The 16,153-nt window shown below is 43.5% G+C and overlaps 1 protein-coding gene across 1 annotated transcript in view; it reads right to left on the bottom strand.

Moving 5' to 3' along the window:
- LOC105839513 (putative uncharacterized protein DDB_G0288537) overlaps window positions 1-15,787 on the bottom strand; it is a 104,550-nt gene extending 88,763 nt beyond the window's left edge. Inside the window, exon 1 of the mRNA XM_012685882.2 lies at window positions 10,185-15,787. Within this exon, the coding sequence (XP_012541336.2) occupies window positions 10,185-10,239 (55 nt within the window). The 5' untranslated portion in view covers window positions 10,240-15,787. The remainder of the gene's footprint in view (window positions 1-10,184) is intronic.
- Between the last annotated feature and the right edge of the window lie 366 nt (window positions 15,788-16,153).

Below are 16,153 nucleotides of genomic sequence, written 5' to 3'. Positions count from 1 at the left end.
GAAGAAGGCCCTGGTTCCTCGGTACCTCGGAAACAAAAGACGTCGTCCGTTCAGGTGTGGGTGCGCGGCGGCGCGCGTTTGTTCCTCACGAAAACAATTACGTCGCTAAAAGGGACCGTCGGAATCTCCCCCGGAGAGGCGGAGAACTCATTCCGGACCGGTTTCAGAAAAGCGTTCGAAAGAGCGAATCGTTCCCCCGAGTTGACTTTATTTATCGGGAGTGGCCACGCGGGGAAATTGCGTGACGTTAAATCGCGATGAAGGCACTGAGAAGATGGCGAAGATAAGTAAAAAAATCACCGAAGGACGTGAACACGGTGAAAACAAACGACGAGAGTGATTGCAGCTGAGCAGAGCTCAGTTAACCGGTTTGTCACGACGTTTGAATTTAACTGAATTACGAGATGGCGTTTTATTAACGTAAATTGTCACATAATGAGGATCGCCAGTCACATGTAAGATGTAAAAGAGACTTAAAAGAAAAAATTGATTCTCAAAGCAATAAATAATGTAAGTGGATCACGGGATTCTCTTCTTCTTCTTCTTTTTTTTTTCAATTTTTCTCCCTCGATTTCTTTTTCCGCGCGACGGCAATGACACGTGCAGCCTTCATCGGTACCGGCGACTTCATTCTCGTTATGCTGGCGCGCGCGAACAGCTTTCACCATGCGGGTACGAAAATAGTCCGGCGAGTTAAGCGAGGACACGCTGTCCTCCTCCGGTAAGAAGCTCCGGGCGTCTCGGAGGGCCCGGTGTCTCCCGATTAAGAGCGAGCTTGCGTTCCAAGGTGCTCGTAACGCCGCTCTAAGAGCCCGTACCTGTCCACGGCTGGGTAATACCTGAAAACATGTCTCTATCACGGAGGAGAATCTCCCTCGTCCGGTAACGCCTTCGCATAAAACCGACGTTTTATCCCGTCTCCGGCGGCCGCGACGTGTTTACGGCGTTTCTATAGTCGACGGCGTAATAACGAGAGGAGGGGAACAGGGCGAAAGGGGTTGGGGGGGGAGGGTGGGGGTATTCCACGGAGGTCGGGTAAGAATATTTTCGCGGGGCGGCGTCTTTAAATTAAGAGACAGCCGGGCGTAAGGTGGTGCCGACGAGGGAGCGCAGGCTTTTTCTGCCCTTTTCCGGTTTCTCATTGGAGGTCGCACGAAGGCACAAAAATGAATTTCGCGACCAGTCTTAAGTATTCTCCTCCTCCTCTTCTTTTCTCTTACATGGTGGTGCTTTCTCCCTCTTCTCCCGATTCTCCTATATTTCTGTTCTGTTTCGCTTTTGCTTACGCGTTGCATCCGCCGCTTACGTCGCACTCAGGTCAGTCGAAGGAATTACTTTTTTCGATCAATATTGGGCTTTTAATCAAACATAAGTCAATAATAACTAATAATATTAAATATTTTATTTATGCGTTGCCACATTGTAGTAAGAAAGTATAATTCTTGCATGATAACAATCAATCGCCGATTAGCAACTTCTGTCAAAGTTTTGCGGATTGAGAAATTTAAATTAATAGAACATTTAAATAATTTGTTCTTTTTGTTCTCTCTTGTTGTATTTCAAAGACTTTGAATAGTACGTCGAATAGTACACTTGATAATTATAAAATATTGATTCTGAATACCTTATAATAATGAAAATTATACCTGAAGTAAAAATATTGCGTAAATACTATAACATAAAAAAAAAAGAATTAATTTAAAAGATGAATGCCCAGAGCCAAACACACGATTAAACTTGACGCGAATGAGCTTAAGAATGCACTCGCGACGCGTGGCGAATTGTAATCCGCGCCAGATTATCTGGCTACAATCACTGCAAAGAGGGACGATGCTTTTGTATTCCATCGATGTCCCGTCTGGTCGTCATACCGACACGCCACCAACGATACGATGCCAGAAGCTTGGTAGTTGGTAGGCAGACATGCCAACACGATGTCTGAATATGCTCAAAGCAGCGAAATCATCGATCGCACCACGGCACGACAGCGAAATCTGCACACCGGCAAGACCTTTGACGTAATCATATTTTCCACATGATTCGGTTCAAGCAGATCACTCAGACTCTGTGACGTCAAAGATCATATGACACTCTATCGTTAATCAATATATCAGAAATTAAAGTAAAGTTTCAGATTAGTCTATAGATTAGTTTTAAGATAGAATTATTGAACAGGTAAAATACCAATAGACTTTAATTTCTAAGTGAAACGGATTACTTCTACTTACAGTTGATGAATTAATATTTTCTCAATTGCGGTTTAGCTTCTATTCTCTTTAAAATCCAAAGTATAATTGTCGTGTCATTCGCGAACGAAATACGTAAAAGATCAACATTCAAAGCAGTGAACTAAAATTATTATGCTAATGGCGCTTCGTGAGTTCGAAGATTGGAATAGAATTCGAAGGGATTTCGTCAAACTCATTCTTATTCAAATCACCATTTGATCAACGACGATTTTGTCGGATCAAATTCGCGCGAACGAGATTTACTGCCGCGATTGGAACGTTACTCACATTCGTGGAGATCAACGGCGACAGTGAATCGCAAAAGATGTTATCCGCACGAGAGATCCTCCTGTCTCGTATTTGCATTTTCATCGATACATTAAAAATAACGAAAGAGACGCTGCAACAACTTTTTTATGATCAAATTTATAATGATATTCATCTTACGATATTTTTACGTTGCGATTTATTCTGCGAACTGTTAGAAAAACAAACTAGATTGGAAATAAATTGTAGAATACCCTTAAAGAGCTCGTAGAAAAATGCTTTATCGGAATAAGCAGAAGCTCGCGCGGTAGCTCTCTATCTTAATGGCAATCGAATCTCGCAACAACCGCAGCAACCGAGACGATTCAGAATAGACTATTACTTCGCACGTAACTCGTTTTCGAGCACCTGTTTTCACAGGTCACCTGAACAAATGGTACCATGCAGGTGTAAAGGTAGAATCATCGAAGCTATCTTTATTCGAATTATTGAGGTCGATATTTCAGAATCGCTTAAAATAATATCACGTTTAATCGTAACTCACGAGAATTCTTGTTGTTAATTATCGTTATCTTTACAATTATTTTGCTTTACTTATCTCGCGAATTCTGTCAAAAACGTCTGCTATTTTTAGCTTACTCGTCGTAAATTTCTTACGCAAATAGAATGTCTGTTTTCTTAAGGTTTTGCAAATTTCGAAACCTTTCCTCAATAAAGTGTATGTATATAGTGCAATGAAATTATATAAAAATAACATCTCCCTACATCCACGTGCACGTTAAAGGTTGCTATCAAAGAAAACCGAACGTGAACGTAAATCGCAAAGTGAAAATGCCATTTCCATAAATGCAACCACCATTATTATAACCGCCATATGCGTCGAGGAAGCGTGAGCAAATAAACAACGATGTTGGTTAAATAAATAAACGTTACACTTAATAGAAAGGGCTAGACTTCCTTAATCGTCATCGTCCTGACGTCGCAACACGTCGACCTACATATATTTTTACAGCCGGGCGAATAATGCGCCCGTGGATTGTTTATTGTGCTCCAGGCTGCTCTCGTCTGCAGGCCCCTTTCCCCTCCCCACGATAGATTCCATTCCTCACCGCTGTGGAGAGCCGTGACCATCTGTCATTTGTCAGTTGAGATTTTTTCGAGGCGTCCGGCCTGGTCTGAATGGAGAACTCGTCTTCTCCTCGATGGCTCGTTATCGACAGTAAACCCGCCACTCGTCCTCACTCGTCCTGGCGCGTTAATAATAATGTCAGGTAGACACACCGCTCTCTCTCTTCCGATTCACGAGTGCGCCGAAGTGTTTCCCGAAAGATAAACGCGTGCCGTGAACGCAATCGGCCGGCGCTCCGGCATTCAATAATTCGCACGGGCAATTAAGCGACGTGACTCGCGCGATTCCCGATATGAAAACGTCATGACGCGATTAAGGACTCCCCCTGTCACCTGTTGGAACGACAGGGTGCCTGAGGACTCGTTGGCGCGCGCGCGTGTCGCTACGACGACGAAGGAGAAGGAGGAGGAGGAGAATATAAGGAGTTGGAGGAGGAGAAAAGAGAGGCGCGGATCACGTCCATTTACTTTCGAGAAGGCGATTCGGAGATCGACCGAGCGAGATGAAGGGAAGAAGAAGATCGCAACAGATTGATTTGAATTCCGTCGAGGCTACTGCAGGATACATACACGTGCAAAACATGCATTTTCAAATAGATTAATTTGTTCAAATGAAATTTTAATCGATACGACTGAATCGTTTTTCGTTAACGTACTGTAGAAAGAGACAGATATCAAGAAGCATTATTTTGTTAATAATGTAAAATAAAATGTTGCTTCAAGAAACATCTACGTCAGTAAAATCATTATTTGCTATCACGCGCACTTATACGGTACACGGCTGCTGGTAGTTGCACCCAGGCTTAACTACCATTCCAGCTTTTTTTTTTCCCACCTCGGTTTTGTGGCAATCGCGAATTGCAAGTTCACTGCTTATCAAATCGATACCTCGTACGCACCCGTCGATAAATGACGGCATAATGATCTCTCACCGGTTGCGGTCAAATCGACCGAGATGGTCGATCAAACGAGAGCGTTATTCCGAGGCGCGATTCTGCGGTGCCGCCGAAAAAAAGAAGCCGAACCAAAAGACACGGAGCGGATTCAGGTGGACGGGGGTAACCAGCGAGAAAGAAGAGCCCGGGGGTTCCCGGGGTATTATTCTACGCGGTTCGGGCTTCGCGGCCGAGAGGGGAAGAGGCCCTTCGTGTTCGCGGCCGCGAAATAACGTCAGTGGTTTGTGGTTTTTCATACGTGCAAGAAGTCACAATGGTTTACCCCGGAGCGATCCCTCTACGTAGCGCGGGACCAAACGCCTCTTCCTCTTTCTTTCTCTCCCTTCCCCCCTCATCACACCTCTCTCTGTTTTCCTCTTTCACCCTCTCTCTCTCTCTCTCTCTCTCTCTCTCTCTCTCTCTCTCTCTCTCTCTCTCTCTCTCTCTCTCTCTCTCTCTCTCGCGAAGAGAGCCTCGTGGACGAGGCGATGGAAGAAAAGCAAGAAGAAGACGAGCAAGAAGAAGAGGTGGCTTTTGTTCCCACCTCGAGCGAACTCAACGCGGTCTGTCACTTTTTCACGTTTCCCCTTCGCCCGTCTCGCCCTTTCTATGCCTTTCTCTTTGTTTCACCTTTTTCTCCACCACTCATCTCTCTCCCTTTCACCACTTCCTCATCTCCCTCCGCGTACATCTTCACGGCTGATGCCCTTTGTCTCGAGGAAACGCGATTAGAAACCCTCGCAATGCAATTTTGAGACGGTTCCCGCTTCCGTCATAATGACGCGTTTATTAATGCCTTGAATGGCGAGGGATGATTTTAACGAATTCTTTGCTGCCGTTTTTTCTCTGTACGGCCTTTCTGATCTTTATCTCTCATAATCTATTTTTATTTCAAATGGAAACTGTCTGATCTGGTTGTGAGGTTGTAGCGCAACGATATTGTCGAATGATAATTTAATAATTAATATTAATCAATAATCTCTAGATATTTCTATCTATTAATATCTGTCTGTTCATAAACATATTCCATAATTTTTGTTTATTCCACAATTTTGTTTATCACATACAATTTGTAAAAAAAAAAAAAACTGTATGTGATAAAACTAAAAGATAATCGTATCTTTTTATATTAGCACATATTGCACTTTTTCTATGTAGAATATGTGCGTGTACATCAGTAATTATTAATTGTATTGTAAATACAATTACACTACATTCACTTCAATGTCACAACTTTGACTCTAGCTTGACCAAAATTAAATAGGTGAGTACATTTAATGCATCGGAGACAGGCAGCTCATTCTCTTTGGAGGCTTTATTAGCTGTCGGAAACAATAAAAACTAAAAAGTACCGGTTACCATGGGCAGGACGTACCGCGAGCGGGTCCCGAATCGAGTCGGCAGAAGAAAGAGGATCTCAAGGAAACGACAGTCGGAGACAGAGGCCGAGATGCTTTGTGGTCCATAAATAAGTTACTGGTCGATGGCAACAGGACGCGGATACCAGACAACGGCGCGAGCGTAATCGTGTTTGTATTTTGAGCGACAGCCAATATTTAACTCCGGCAATGGCAATCCGTACGGCGACGACTAGAACGTGCCGAAAGGACTACCGGAGGACCGGCAAGTCGCGCGTTTCTCGACGGAAGGCGAAGGTCGAGACTAAAACCGTTGCAAGCGCGTGATTCCTGCGTCCGACAGGAAAGACCTTACGTGGCACCTTTGACAAGACAACCGGAGACGGTTGGTGAGAGCTGCAATTCCTGGAAACCCGGTCGGAAAGACCTGGACGACGATAAGTGATGAGGCTATGCCTCGCAAACGCGTCCAGGATTTCAGAAATATTGCGGATCAAGGAAAACAATACTGTGTCGCGTTGAGGAAAAAGGTACGGAAAGAGCTAATTATACTCGTTAGACGATAATGACGGTGATTGTTAGTTTGAGGTAATCGAAATATAAACGGCGATAACAAGGATACGATTACTTAATGATGATGATGATAATGTCGTTATAATTGAGGAGTCGCGGGAGTGCACAACGTCAATATATAATTGTTATCATGATTTACAACTTTCTCCAGGCGACTTCTATGTGTCACAGTTTCGACAAGCGAACGCTACGAATCTTAATGAGTAACTGCTGAGAATATTCAACAAATAAAGATTAAGAAACCGAGGAAAAGGATATTTGTACTCGTCGACAGGTATTCATTCGATTAAACGATTATCACTTTATCAATAGGTAGAATGCCGATAGCGTTTTTTTTTTTATACATTTCATAATTCGAGATAAGACGCGAACACACAGGTGTGGAACTCTATACAAATGGCAAATATAATATAGTTAACAAGAAATATCCAAAAACAAAAAATAATTTTAACTGCGACAGAAAAAATTTACTACCACACACAGTAAAAAATTTTGTGTTTTCTTGTTAAAAAATATCCTGGTTAAAACTTTTATGTTAAAATTTAACATATTTGCTTGCTACTTTAACATATTGCTGTTGTGTTAATTCAAGTAAAGTGTTAAATTATTAGAATAACACACTAAAAAAAAGTGTAAAAGTAACACAATGTGCACGTACTTTTAATATTACACAATAAATATGTTCCTTATTATTAATGATAGGATTTATCTGTTAAAATTGACAGAAAAAAATGTTGAATTTACTCTATAATTGAGTTTTAACAAGGACCATTTCATTTTTGAGGACTTTACTATCTACTCCGAGATGGCTCGTGAAAAAGATTCACCTACTAAGTGAATAAAAGGGGCTCGTAAAATAAAATTTACATTTATTTTTATGTTAAAATATAACATAATATTTATGTTGCTATTTAACACATGTTTAATATGTTAAATTAACAGAAAAATTTCTGTAGACCGTTTTGGAAATGCGATATCTGTTAAATTGAACACAAATTTTTTTACTGTGCACATAAAAATTATCAAATTACAAATTGTGATTAGAATTAGTGAGTAAAACTATGAAGTTAGCGAAGAGTTACATTATCGATTATTGAGTAAAGTTATAAAAAGGAATATTAAAAATGTCTTTATTTCCACTGTGGGATATTAATTCCGTCACAGCGGATGTTCCATGGTTAGAAATATTTTTCTGGCTTTACAATTACGGCTTTCGCTAAATCGTAGATTCCGAAAATGGATTTCTGCGGCGACGCTAGATGATTCGTTTTGGCGACGCGAAACAATGTCTGCTTCCTGGTGACTACGAAAGAACGGTAATCGCATTAGCGGTCACGACCGGAGTGGCGCGTCCGCAAAGCGTCATTCGCCATTACCTCGACTCATACCGTAACAAATCCGTTCCGCGGGATCGGTTCTGTCACCAAATCATGCCGGTTATGCTACGCTGCTCCGAACAACCGACGCTAACAAACGACGCGCGGCCGCGTGCAATTGCCCCGAGAGAATTCGCGATGCCAAAAAAAAAGCATATTAATATCCTGACTGGCAAAAATAGCCAGATTTTATCTGGCCGAATGATTCGCGACGGATCGCGGATGTTTTCAAGAACACAAGTCGACCTGTACGAGAGAGTTAATTACGCACGATACTTTTTACTGGATTTCGTGAGTATGAATTAAGTATGGAATCATGTATCGATTTCTCAACGTTAGCCGCATTAAGTGGGAAATTGAGATACTGAGAATACGAGGATATTCAGCACCGGGGGACTCTGAGATTCCAAAATCAATCGCTTTACAATTAGCGGCGACATTTTCGCCAGCTCGATTCCCGAATAGGAAAAAAATCCGCGGGTTATCCCTTAATTAGAAGACACCGACGAATAACGCGAGGCGATTGGACGAGATAAAGCTGCTGGAAGTTGCGGGAGCTAAGTGGCCCCTATTCCGCTACCGACAGCTCCTGAGGGTTCCTAATTGTCAAGATCGAGCACCATAATTACACCCTCCGCGATTCGTTCTCGTGTCTCGGAGCTCGTCTCTCCCCGTTAACGGAACTGAACGAATTCTCCGTGTGGCAAAACGACACCGAGGAGCGCCCTCGGGCGCAGGTAGGCAACTGTAGCTCGGAAATTAAGAAGTCCGGCCTGATAAGAGGCGATAAAAAACCACTTTCCGCAAAGAAGCCTATGACTCGCGGGTTTCTCCTTGCACATACGCGACGAAATCCATTAGGGACTAACTGCTATCGTTTACGGTTTAATTGTTAATAATAAGGTATCAAAAGCTCTGAAAATAAAGCTAAAATGAATTAAGTTAAAGACTAATAAGGCAATATTAAAAAATGTATCTAAATATAAAAATAAAGAAAAGGGATAAAGTTGCAAGTTTCTGATTCTTGAAGAAAGTAATAAATATTAAATAGTATCAAGCTCTAAGAAAATAAATAAAATTAACGGAAAAGCAATATGCGAAAACCTTAATTTTAGATACAGCGAATATTTCAAAATTCTTAATGATTTAAAGTCAAAAGTATATTTAAAGTTCAAATCACTGGCATTTTGTGTTACTCGAGAATGGGTAGAGTCATGTTATATACGTAGTGCTGAAAATGTTTATTGACACATTAGAGATATCGCAAGGCAATTCTGAGAAATTAAGAGTTTGACAAATATAACATGCGTACATCACGGAACATTTTATTGCTATATTTTTAACTGATTTTATCAATTTCCAGAAATTCACATATTCATCTTATCGTACTTCCTTCTGCACTTCTTGTTTTATATTTACAAAAGTGATCTTAAAATAGAAACAAACATGGTCAACCCAATAAAACATATATATGTGTATACCTTTTCTATCCAAATTAGATATACGTTATAATAATTCACGCAATTAGATCTAATGGGCTTATAAGTACAAATGTAATAAGAGCATCAGGAATTTTAATATTGCTTTCTTATTATATAATTTATGAAACTCCTACAACACGCGCTCGCGTTTTCTTATTCAACCTCGTATTTTTGTTTTTCGTCAGTCATTCGAGATGTCAATGAAGCAATGAAATACGAATTCCAAAGCTGCCGCGTAACGCCTACTCGCGGCCAAGTGTTTCATAACTTTTTTCCAACCACCACAACGATTCGAGTTTTGTTACACTATAGGACTCGTTATGATTTTGCCGACCAGCTACCAATGTAATTGACGACGCCTATGTTTGTACGAAACGCATCACGTTCGAAACGCGAATCAACTTCGATCACATCGCGTCAGAACATTTCAAGTTCTCTCTCAAATTACACTTAAAAAATGTTCAACAATAACGAACGCAAATGTCAACATAGCGGTGTGATTCGCTACGGAAGTAGTTTCAACGGAAACAAATCAAACAATTGTGCGGTTATAATTCCCTTGTTTGTAAAAAGTTAAAAGTTAAAAATTCATTAGTCTATGGATGTTAATTGACGATGAAAAATTAATGATGATAAATTAACTGCAGGCGTTAATGGTCAAACAACTTAAAAAGAACTTAAAGAGAAACCTCAATTAAGTAGATCGGGCGGACGATATAATAATTTGCGAGTTTTATTCTCGAAATGTATTTTCATTAACCAATCGTCATTTGATGCTGTTGTGTCTAGCGACATTAGTCACTTTTCTCGTCTGCTATCACTCGAGTGTTCGACTCACCAGTATAGCACCAGGCCGGCCAGACGACAGGACTCTCGGTGTCCAGCTCCCTCATTCTCTCAGCGACCCGCGGACATCTCCACTCCGTTCTTCCCGACGTGGCGGTAAGAATGTCCAGTTTGACTACCGGCGTCCAACCGAGTGAAGAATTTCCGGTTCTACCTGTCGAGAGTCGCAGGAGAACCTCGTACAGATATAACCACCTGTTGCTCCGCAACGGAGCTTTAAGTTTCAGGTAGGCTTGTGGAGGATCCCGTTTCGTTGTTCGTCCGACCGAAAGTGTTCGGAGATAGACCACTGGAAGAGCGCAGGCAGTCTTACTTGTATTCTACGTCTTACACGTGCAACGGGTAAGGATTCCGAGAGACAGATAAGTCTCCGGATGAGTCTTCGCCGTCACCGCGCTCCGGTTCCGCTGCTGATAAAGCACGGAGGACGCGTCATCGACTCACACCCGATTTTCCCGTCTCGCTTCCTCTCTGCCGCGTCTTTTTTTCTTTTTCGCTCGTCGCGTCGTTCTTCCACGACGGTGATAATGCGACGAAATCCGAGGTTTCGTGCTGTCGTTGTGATAGCGAGGGGTATACACGCGCGTTATAACGCGTGTTACGAAAAGGTATCTGGCACTCGACTCGAATCGCGCACTAAATGTCACGGAAATGTCAATGAGGTGCTGCCGCCGACGTTTGACACCTTCACCGAATGTCCCCTGCCTCAGCGCGCCTTCTCGCCACTCGTCGGATAATAGCTGTCTTCAGAATCACGCGGATCACCTCGGATCACAATCGTGTCTCGGACTATCACCAGACGACTCTTTCTCTTAGCCTTTTCACTCGATGCGCGATCATTAGGCTATTCATGCGGATACTAAAAATTGTCGATGCGGTACGATCAACCACGACTTTCAGTCTACCAACTCTTTCTTAACAAGCTCAATCGCGGCAAGCAGCTCGTCATCTATCATTGCGACAAATTTCACCAACGTAAAATCTTGCTTTCGATCGATCGAATCAAAACGAATTCACCAGATTTCTCGCATCCGAGTATTTCAACGAGTCACTCGTTCGTCGCTTCCGGCTATCGGTGTCGAGAGAGCGCGCGTTCCATCGGGAATATCACTCCCTACACCTTCGCGGTGACCGCGAGTTCACTTTCTTCACCCTATTACAGACCGGCGATCGACCGACCCCGGTAATCGCAGAGTGTACTCTCGACCCGGTCGATCCTTGCCTTCAGTCCGGGAGGATCGTTGACGTACCGCGGGATGACACGACACTACAACACGGCACTGCTGCGTGAGGCGATGTCGAAGAGGATAGACGGATAGACAGAGACGGTAGAGGGGGGGAGAAAGAAAGAGAGAGACGGAGACAACACAGGTAGGGGGATAGATAGAGGGGAAAAAAGACGGTATAAGAGATAGCTAGCGGGGAAAGGGAGAGAAAAAGAGAAAGAGGGAGGAGAGAGAAGAAAAAGAGAGAGAAAAAGAAAAGAAGAGAGAGAAAAAGAGAGGGAAGAACCTAACCACCAGACACACTGCTCTGCCTTGGTAGGCACACACACACAAGTAAGCGGAGTGGCACTTAGGTTGGTGCACCTGCCGCGAGAGTCCGCGTCGTAATGGGAGCGGGGCAACGGGCGGCAGGTAGGCAGGCCCACCGCTCGTCAACGGAGAAGGGGAGTCAGTCACATGGCGAGTGCCTCGCGAAGGAGGTGGTAGCCAGAGTAGATGGTGGTGGATGAACGAAGGTGATGCTGGGTAACAGCAACGGCGGCGACGACGGCAGCGGCGGCGGCGGTGGTGGCGGTGGTGGTGGTGGCGATTGTGGTGGTGGTGGTGGTGGGTGATGGTAGTGGTGGAACGCAGGAGTAGGAATCAACGGAGTGCTCGGAAAGAGAGCCGACTTGGCCGCTACCGGTGTAACCTGTCGCGACGATCAGTGTCGGCGCGGTGATTCCGCCCGGGAAAAATTTGAGATAATTTTCTCGCGTTGCAGAACGATGGCGACGAGATGAGTATGGAAACGAGAGGAGTAGGGGTAGGATAAGAGTCTCAAAAGATTACGGGACGCACAGCCCGATGATAACTATCGAGGATAAAAGCGGCGCACAAAGAGACGTTTGCATTAAGGCGATAAATATACACTAAAAATCAAATATGAAATGTAACAACATGTAAATTGTGTGCAATGGCACAAGCTAAGAAGACATACTATTTTATTTTATTGGTAAACTAGAAACACGAAATAGATCAGACGGGAAATCGCGACGGGAGAAGTTAATGATTTAGGGTGAATTCGGGTAAACGCTATTAGCGTTATCACCATCAGTCCATCTTCATTGCTCGTTACAAGTAGAACAAGAATAGACTAATGTTGATAGCGCTAATAGCATCTCCCCGAATAAACCTTAAAAAAAAAAGGAATCAATGATTGAGAACAGAATCCACCAATATCGGTGAATTATGCGATCCCATAAGAATAGGACCGCAACAGCGATCCAAGACGAGATGGGAAAGAAACGGATCATTACTTCCCATTCTTTGCGCGGTGAGAAAAGATTTAGCTAACATTATTATCGCGCAACGCGTGCTTTGGTTATCGATTACGGTTAATCGGGATGCTCTCTACCTGAGTTCCATATTTGGACCCACTTACGACACAGAACGGAAGAACGACTATTGAATTCCCGACGCTTTCCAATCAGACCGCGTCAGTGGAATTTGACGGTAGATTATCCCACGAAGCTTCTTTCAAGCACGTCGTTCAGTGTCCAGCTATCATAATTCTATGTCTTTCTTCGCGTCTGTGATCGGGACGTCGGGACTCGTATAACAGTCTACGTGGACACTACGTTGAAGTGAAACAAGACCCAAACATCTCGTTTACTTGTATTCCGTAGTTGTTCAAGGATCGTTTGTAGGGATGAATAGATATCAAATGTCGATACCCGCCAAAGTATCGATACTTTTATTCTTTACTCGTATCGAGAAAAATATCGAAACAAAAGTAACGATACTTATTCATATCGATAGATATAATACTATTTTTGTAATAATTCTAATTCATTGTATCTCTTCGCATTGAATTTGTACTTCAAAATGCAATAACAAAGTAATTCTTTCATATAATTAGAACAAATATTATAATAATTATTATTTCCTGTACCATTTCATCAAAATAAAAAGTGTAAACAGTATTGCATTGAATATGCATTTTCCGTCTAAGAACTCTAATTGCGTTTTGTATTGTTTTTCTCGACGAGCACATCGCGAAATATCACCATATCGTGTACGCTTGTTCCATTTTTTCAGTAACTGACGTAATATCACGTTAAAATATTTATAAATACCTCAGGACACTAATAGTTTCGAATAAATAGCTCTAATAGAAATTCTCTCTCACTATTCTGATTTTTATTACTCAAAAGGCAGACGCCCTATTCATCCATCTAAGTTAACAATAATTACACAGCGCCCCAGGAGAAATCCTATAACACCGTCGGAGCAAGGAACGTATTATCCCGGAGATTATTCTGGAAGCGTCGCCTTAGGTGTCCGGACATGTTCGGAATCCTGTGCCGCAGTGGGATACCTAACCGTGCACAGCCGAGATGAGAGCTTGTTACGTTAACCATCATATTGTTTCGCGAGGGCGAGACGCTGCTGCGTGGCAACGCGACGGCGCGGCGGCGCAACGAGTAGTAGTTCGCCCCGGCTTCGAGGTGTACCATCAAGGACGATATATCGCGTCCGATATATATCACTCGGGAGAGAAAGAGCACTTCCACTTCTACACACACATACGCACGCACGTCGCGTTTATTATATGTGCGTACGTCCGTGCGTCCATACTTGCGCGCCGCCCGGAGGCTGCGCTCCGAGCGCTCCTCGTTTAGATATCCGCTCCGCGGAGAGAGATTATTCGAGGAGAAACGAACGCCAGGGAAGCGAACGCTCGTCGAAACGTCCCGATAGTGCATTATATTGGTATCCTATCTGGCGTCGATCGCCGGGCTTCCGCAGGTAGCGATTACCACCTCGGCCATTTTCTTTCTCGAAGAGAGAGAGAGAGAGAGAGAGAGAAAACTATCGACGATTAAACGGTCCGTCGACCTCCTCCGCATCTCGCCGCAACGGGATGTATTAATCGTTCAGCCGGATCGACGCGACTCGTCCTTGTATGCCGGACGTCTATCAACCCACTCGTAGGAATTAATTAGTGCGCTCTCGCGATGCCGCGTTCGACCGATTGAAAAATCTCGCGACTGACCAGACATAATGATATAGAGCAAGTAGCGTAAAAAATTTGTAAATGATAACTTACGTAAATATATTCTGAAGTTGAATACCTGATTATATGTCGACTTACGCTAAGGTGACTTGAGCCTCTTCGAAACTTGTAAAAATGATTGCGATATTCTTCGTAATGTGCGTTTATGAAACTACCTCCGCTTTTAGATTATTAAAAAAAAAATCATTATTACTACCACACCTTTCCTCTTCCTGTCTGCTCATTTACACGGTAAGAAACAGAATTTTACTTTTTACACAGTCAAAATAATCCCGCGAACATCGAATAAGCAATTCAAATATAACAATATTATTATTCTCACGACTTGTCGGAGCAAATTAATACTCCGGAAACCCACGTTTGTTATTTAAATCCCGTTTCCCTCCGGTGAATGAAACACAGGAAACGCGTCTTTGAAGGCGCCTCGTTTCACATAAATCCCGAGACGTCGTGTTCATCGCGTGTATCCTCCCCCCAACGGAAAGCGGCGGCGGCGGCGGCGGCGGCGGTTTTCCCAATCGTAGACACGAACTAGCTGAACGCGAGTTCCATTTGGCCGTGGTTCATCTACGCAGAGACGAAGTAACCGGTGGCGTTCATGAATACGTGTTCATTATTTATGAGCAACGCCTCTCAGCATCAACTGGACCGGCCTCTCTATCTACCGGTCGGCAACCGGGAGAGGAAGGCAACCGGATAACGTATTACGTCTTCATACTTTTTTTTTCTCCCCACGTGCACGCCCGGTAATTAAAGGTGCCCCCGCCAAGGACCCCGATGATTTACCGGCGATGCTGCGCCAACCTGATAAGATGGGACCGGTTGATAACGAGGCTCCTTTCGGTATATCATGAACCGGATCGAGTTCTAGTATATAGACTGTATCGTCTCTTTATAATATTCCTATAACTTCTCGCTGCTGGCTACCGCCCGATCAAGTTTATCGCATGTCTCACGTGACATGCGCGTCTCATGTCGCGCAAGAATTTTATGTCGACAAAACAGCAAGACTGTATATATTAAATTATAAATAACATTGCACGGTCTGATTCGCGAATAAATAAAATCCCAAAAGATTTTCTAACAGTACCGAGATCCTCGATCTGTTTAAGTATATGTGTGCACTGTAATAAAAAAAAAAAAAAAAAATCAATCTGTCGCAAAATAACGAACTGCTGGTATAAATATAATCGCCGCAATGAGCACGCGTTAATCATTATATTGAGCTGGGTAAACGTTAGTTTTGTATACCCGAGATGATTATTGACAGTCGCTAATAGAACGGTTACGCCTAGTCGATCGAAAGCCGTCGTGATCCCAGGGCAGGCATCCGCCGCATCATCGGCCAGGCAGCGCCGAAGGATCCCGATGATCCGGCGAAAAAAAAAAAGGCAACTCGCGCGGTATTCCCCTTTCTCATTACGGTATGCTGGATCAAAAGTGCTCATATTTCATAGACTTGTTCTGGCGTGCGGCACGAGAACCCCGATGGCCTCCGCTCGCGCTCGCTCGCGCTCGCGCGCGCGCGCGCGCGCGTGCACGGAGAAGTTACGGTCCCGTTGAGTGGTGAAATTTACGTTCGTCAGCAAAACGAGTACCGCGACGAACCGGACGAACGACGATGACGACGGCGAAAGAAGTGGACGGCATCAGTGCCGTCCCGATGATGATTTCGAC

Source organism: Monomorium pharaonis, chromosome 11 (assembly GCF_013373865.1).
Source record: "Monomorium pharaonis isolate MP-MQ-018 chromosome 11, ASM1337386v2, whole genome shotgun sequence".
Classification (NCBI taxonomy): Eukaryota; Metazoa; Arthropoda; class Insecta; order Hymenoptera; family Formicidae; genus Monomorium; species Monomorium pharaonis.
The sequence above is the reverse complement of the archived record's forward strand: the minus strand, read 5'-3'. Positions and strand labels throughout refer to the sequence as shown.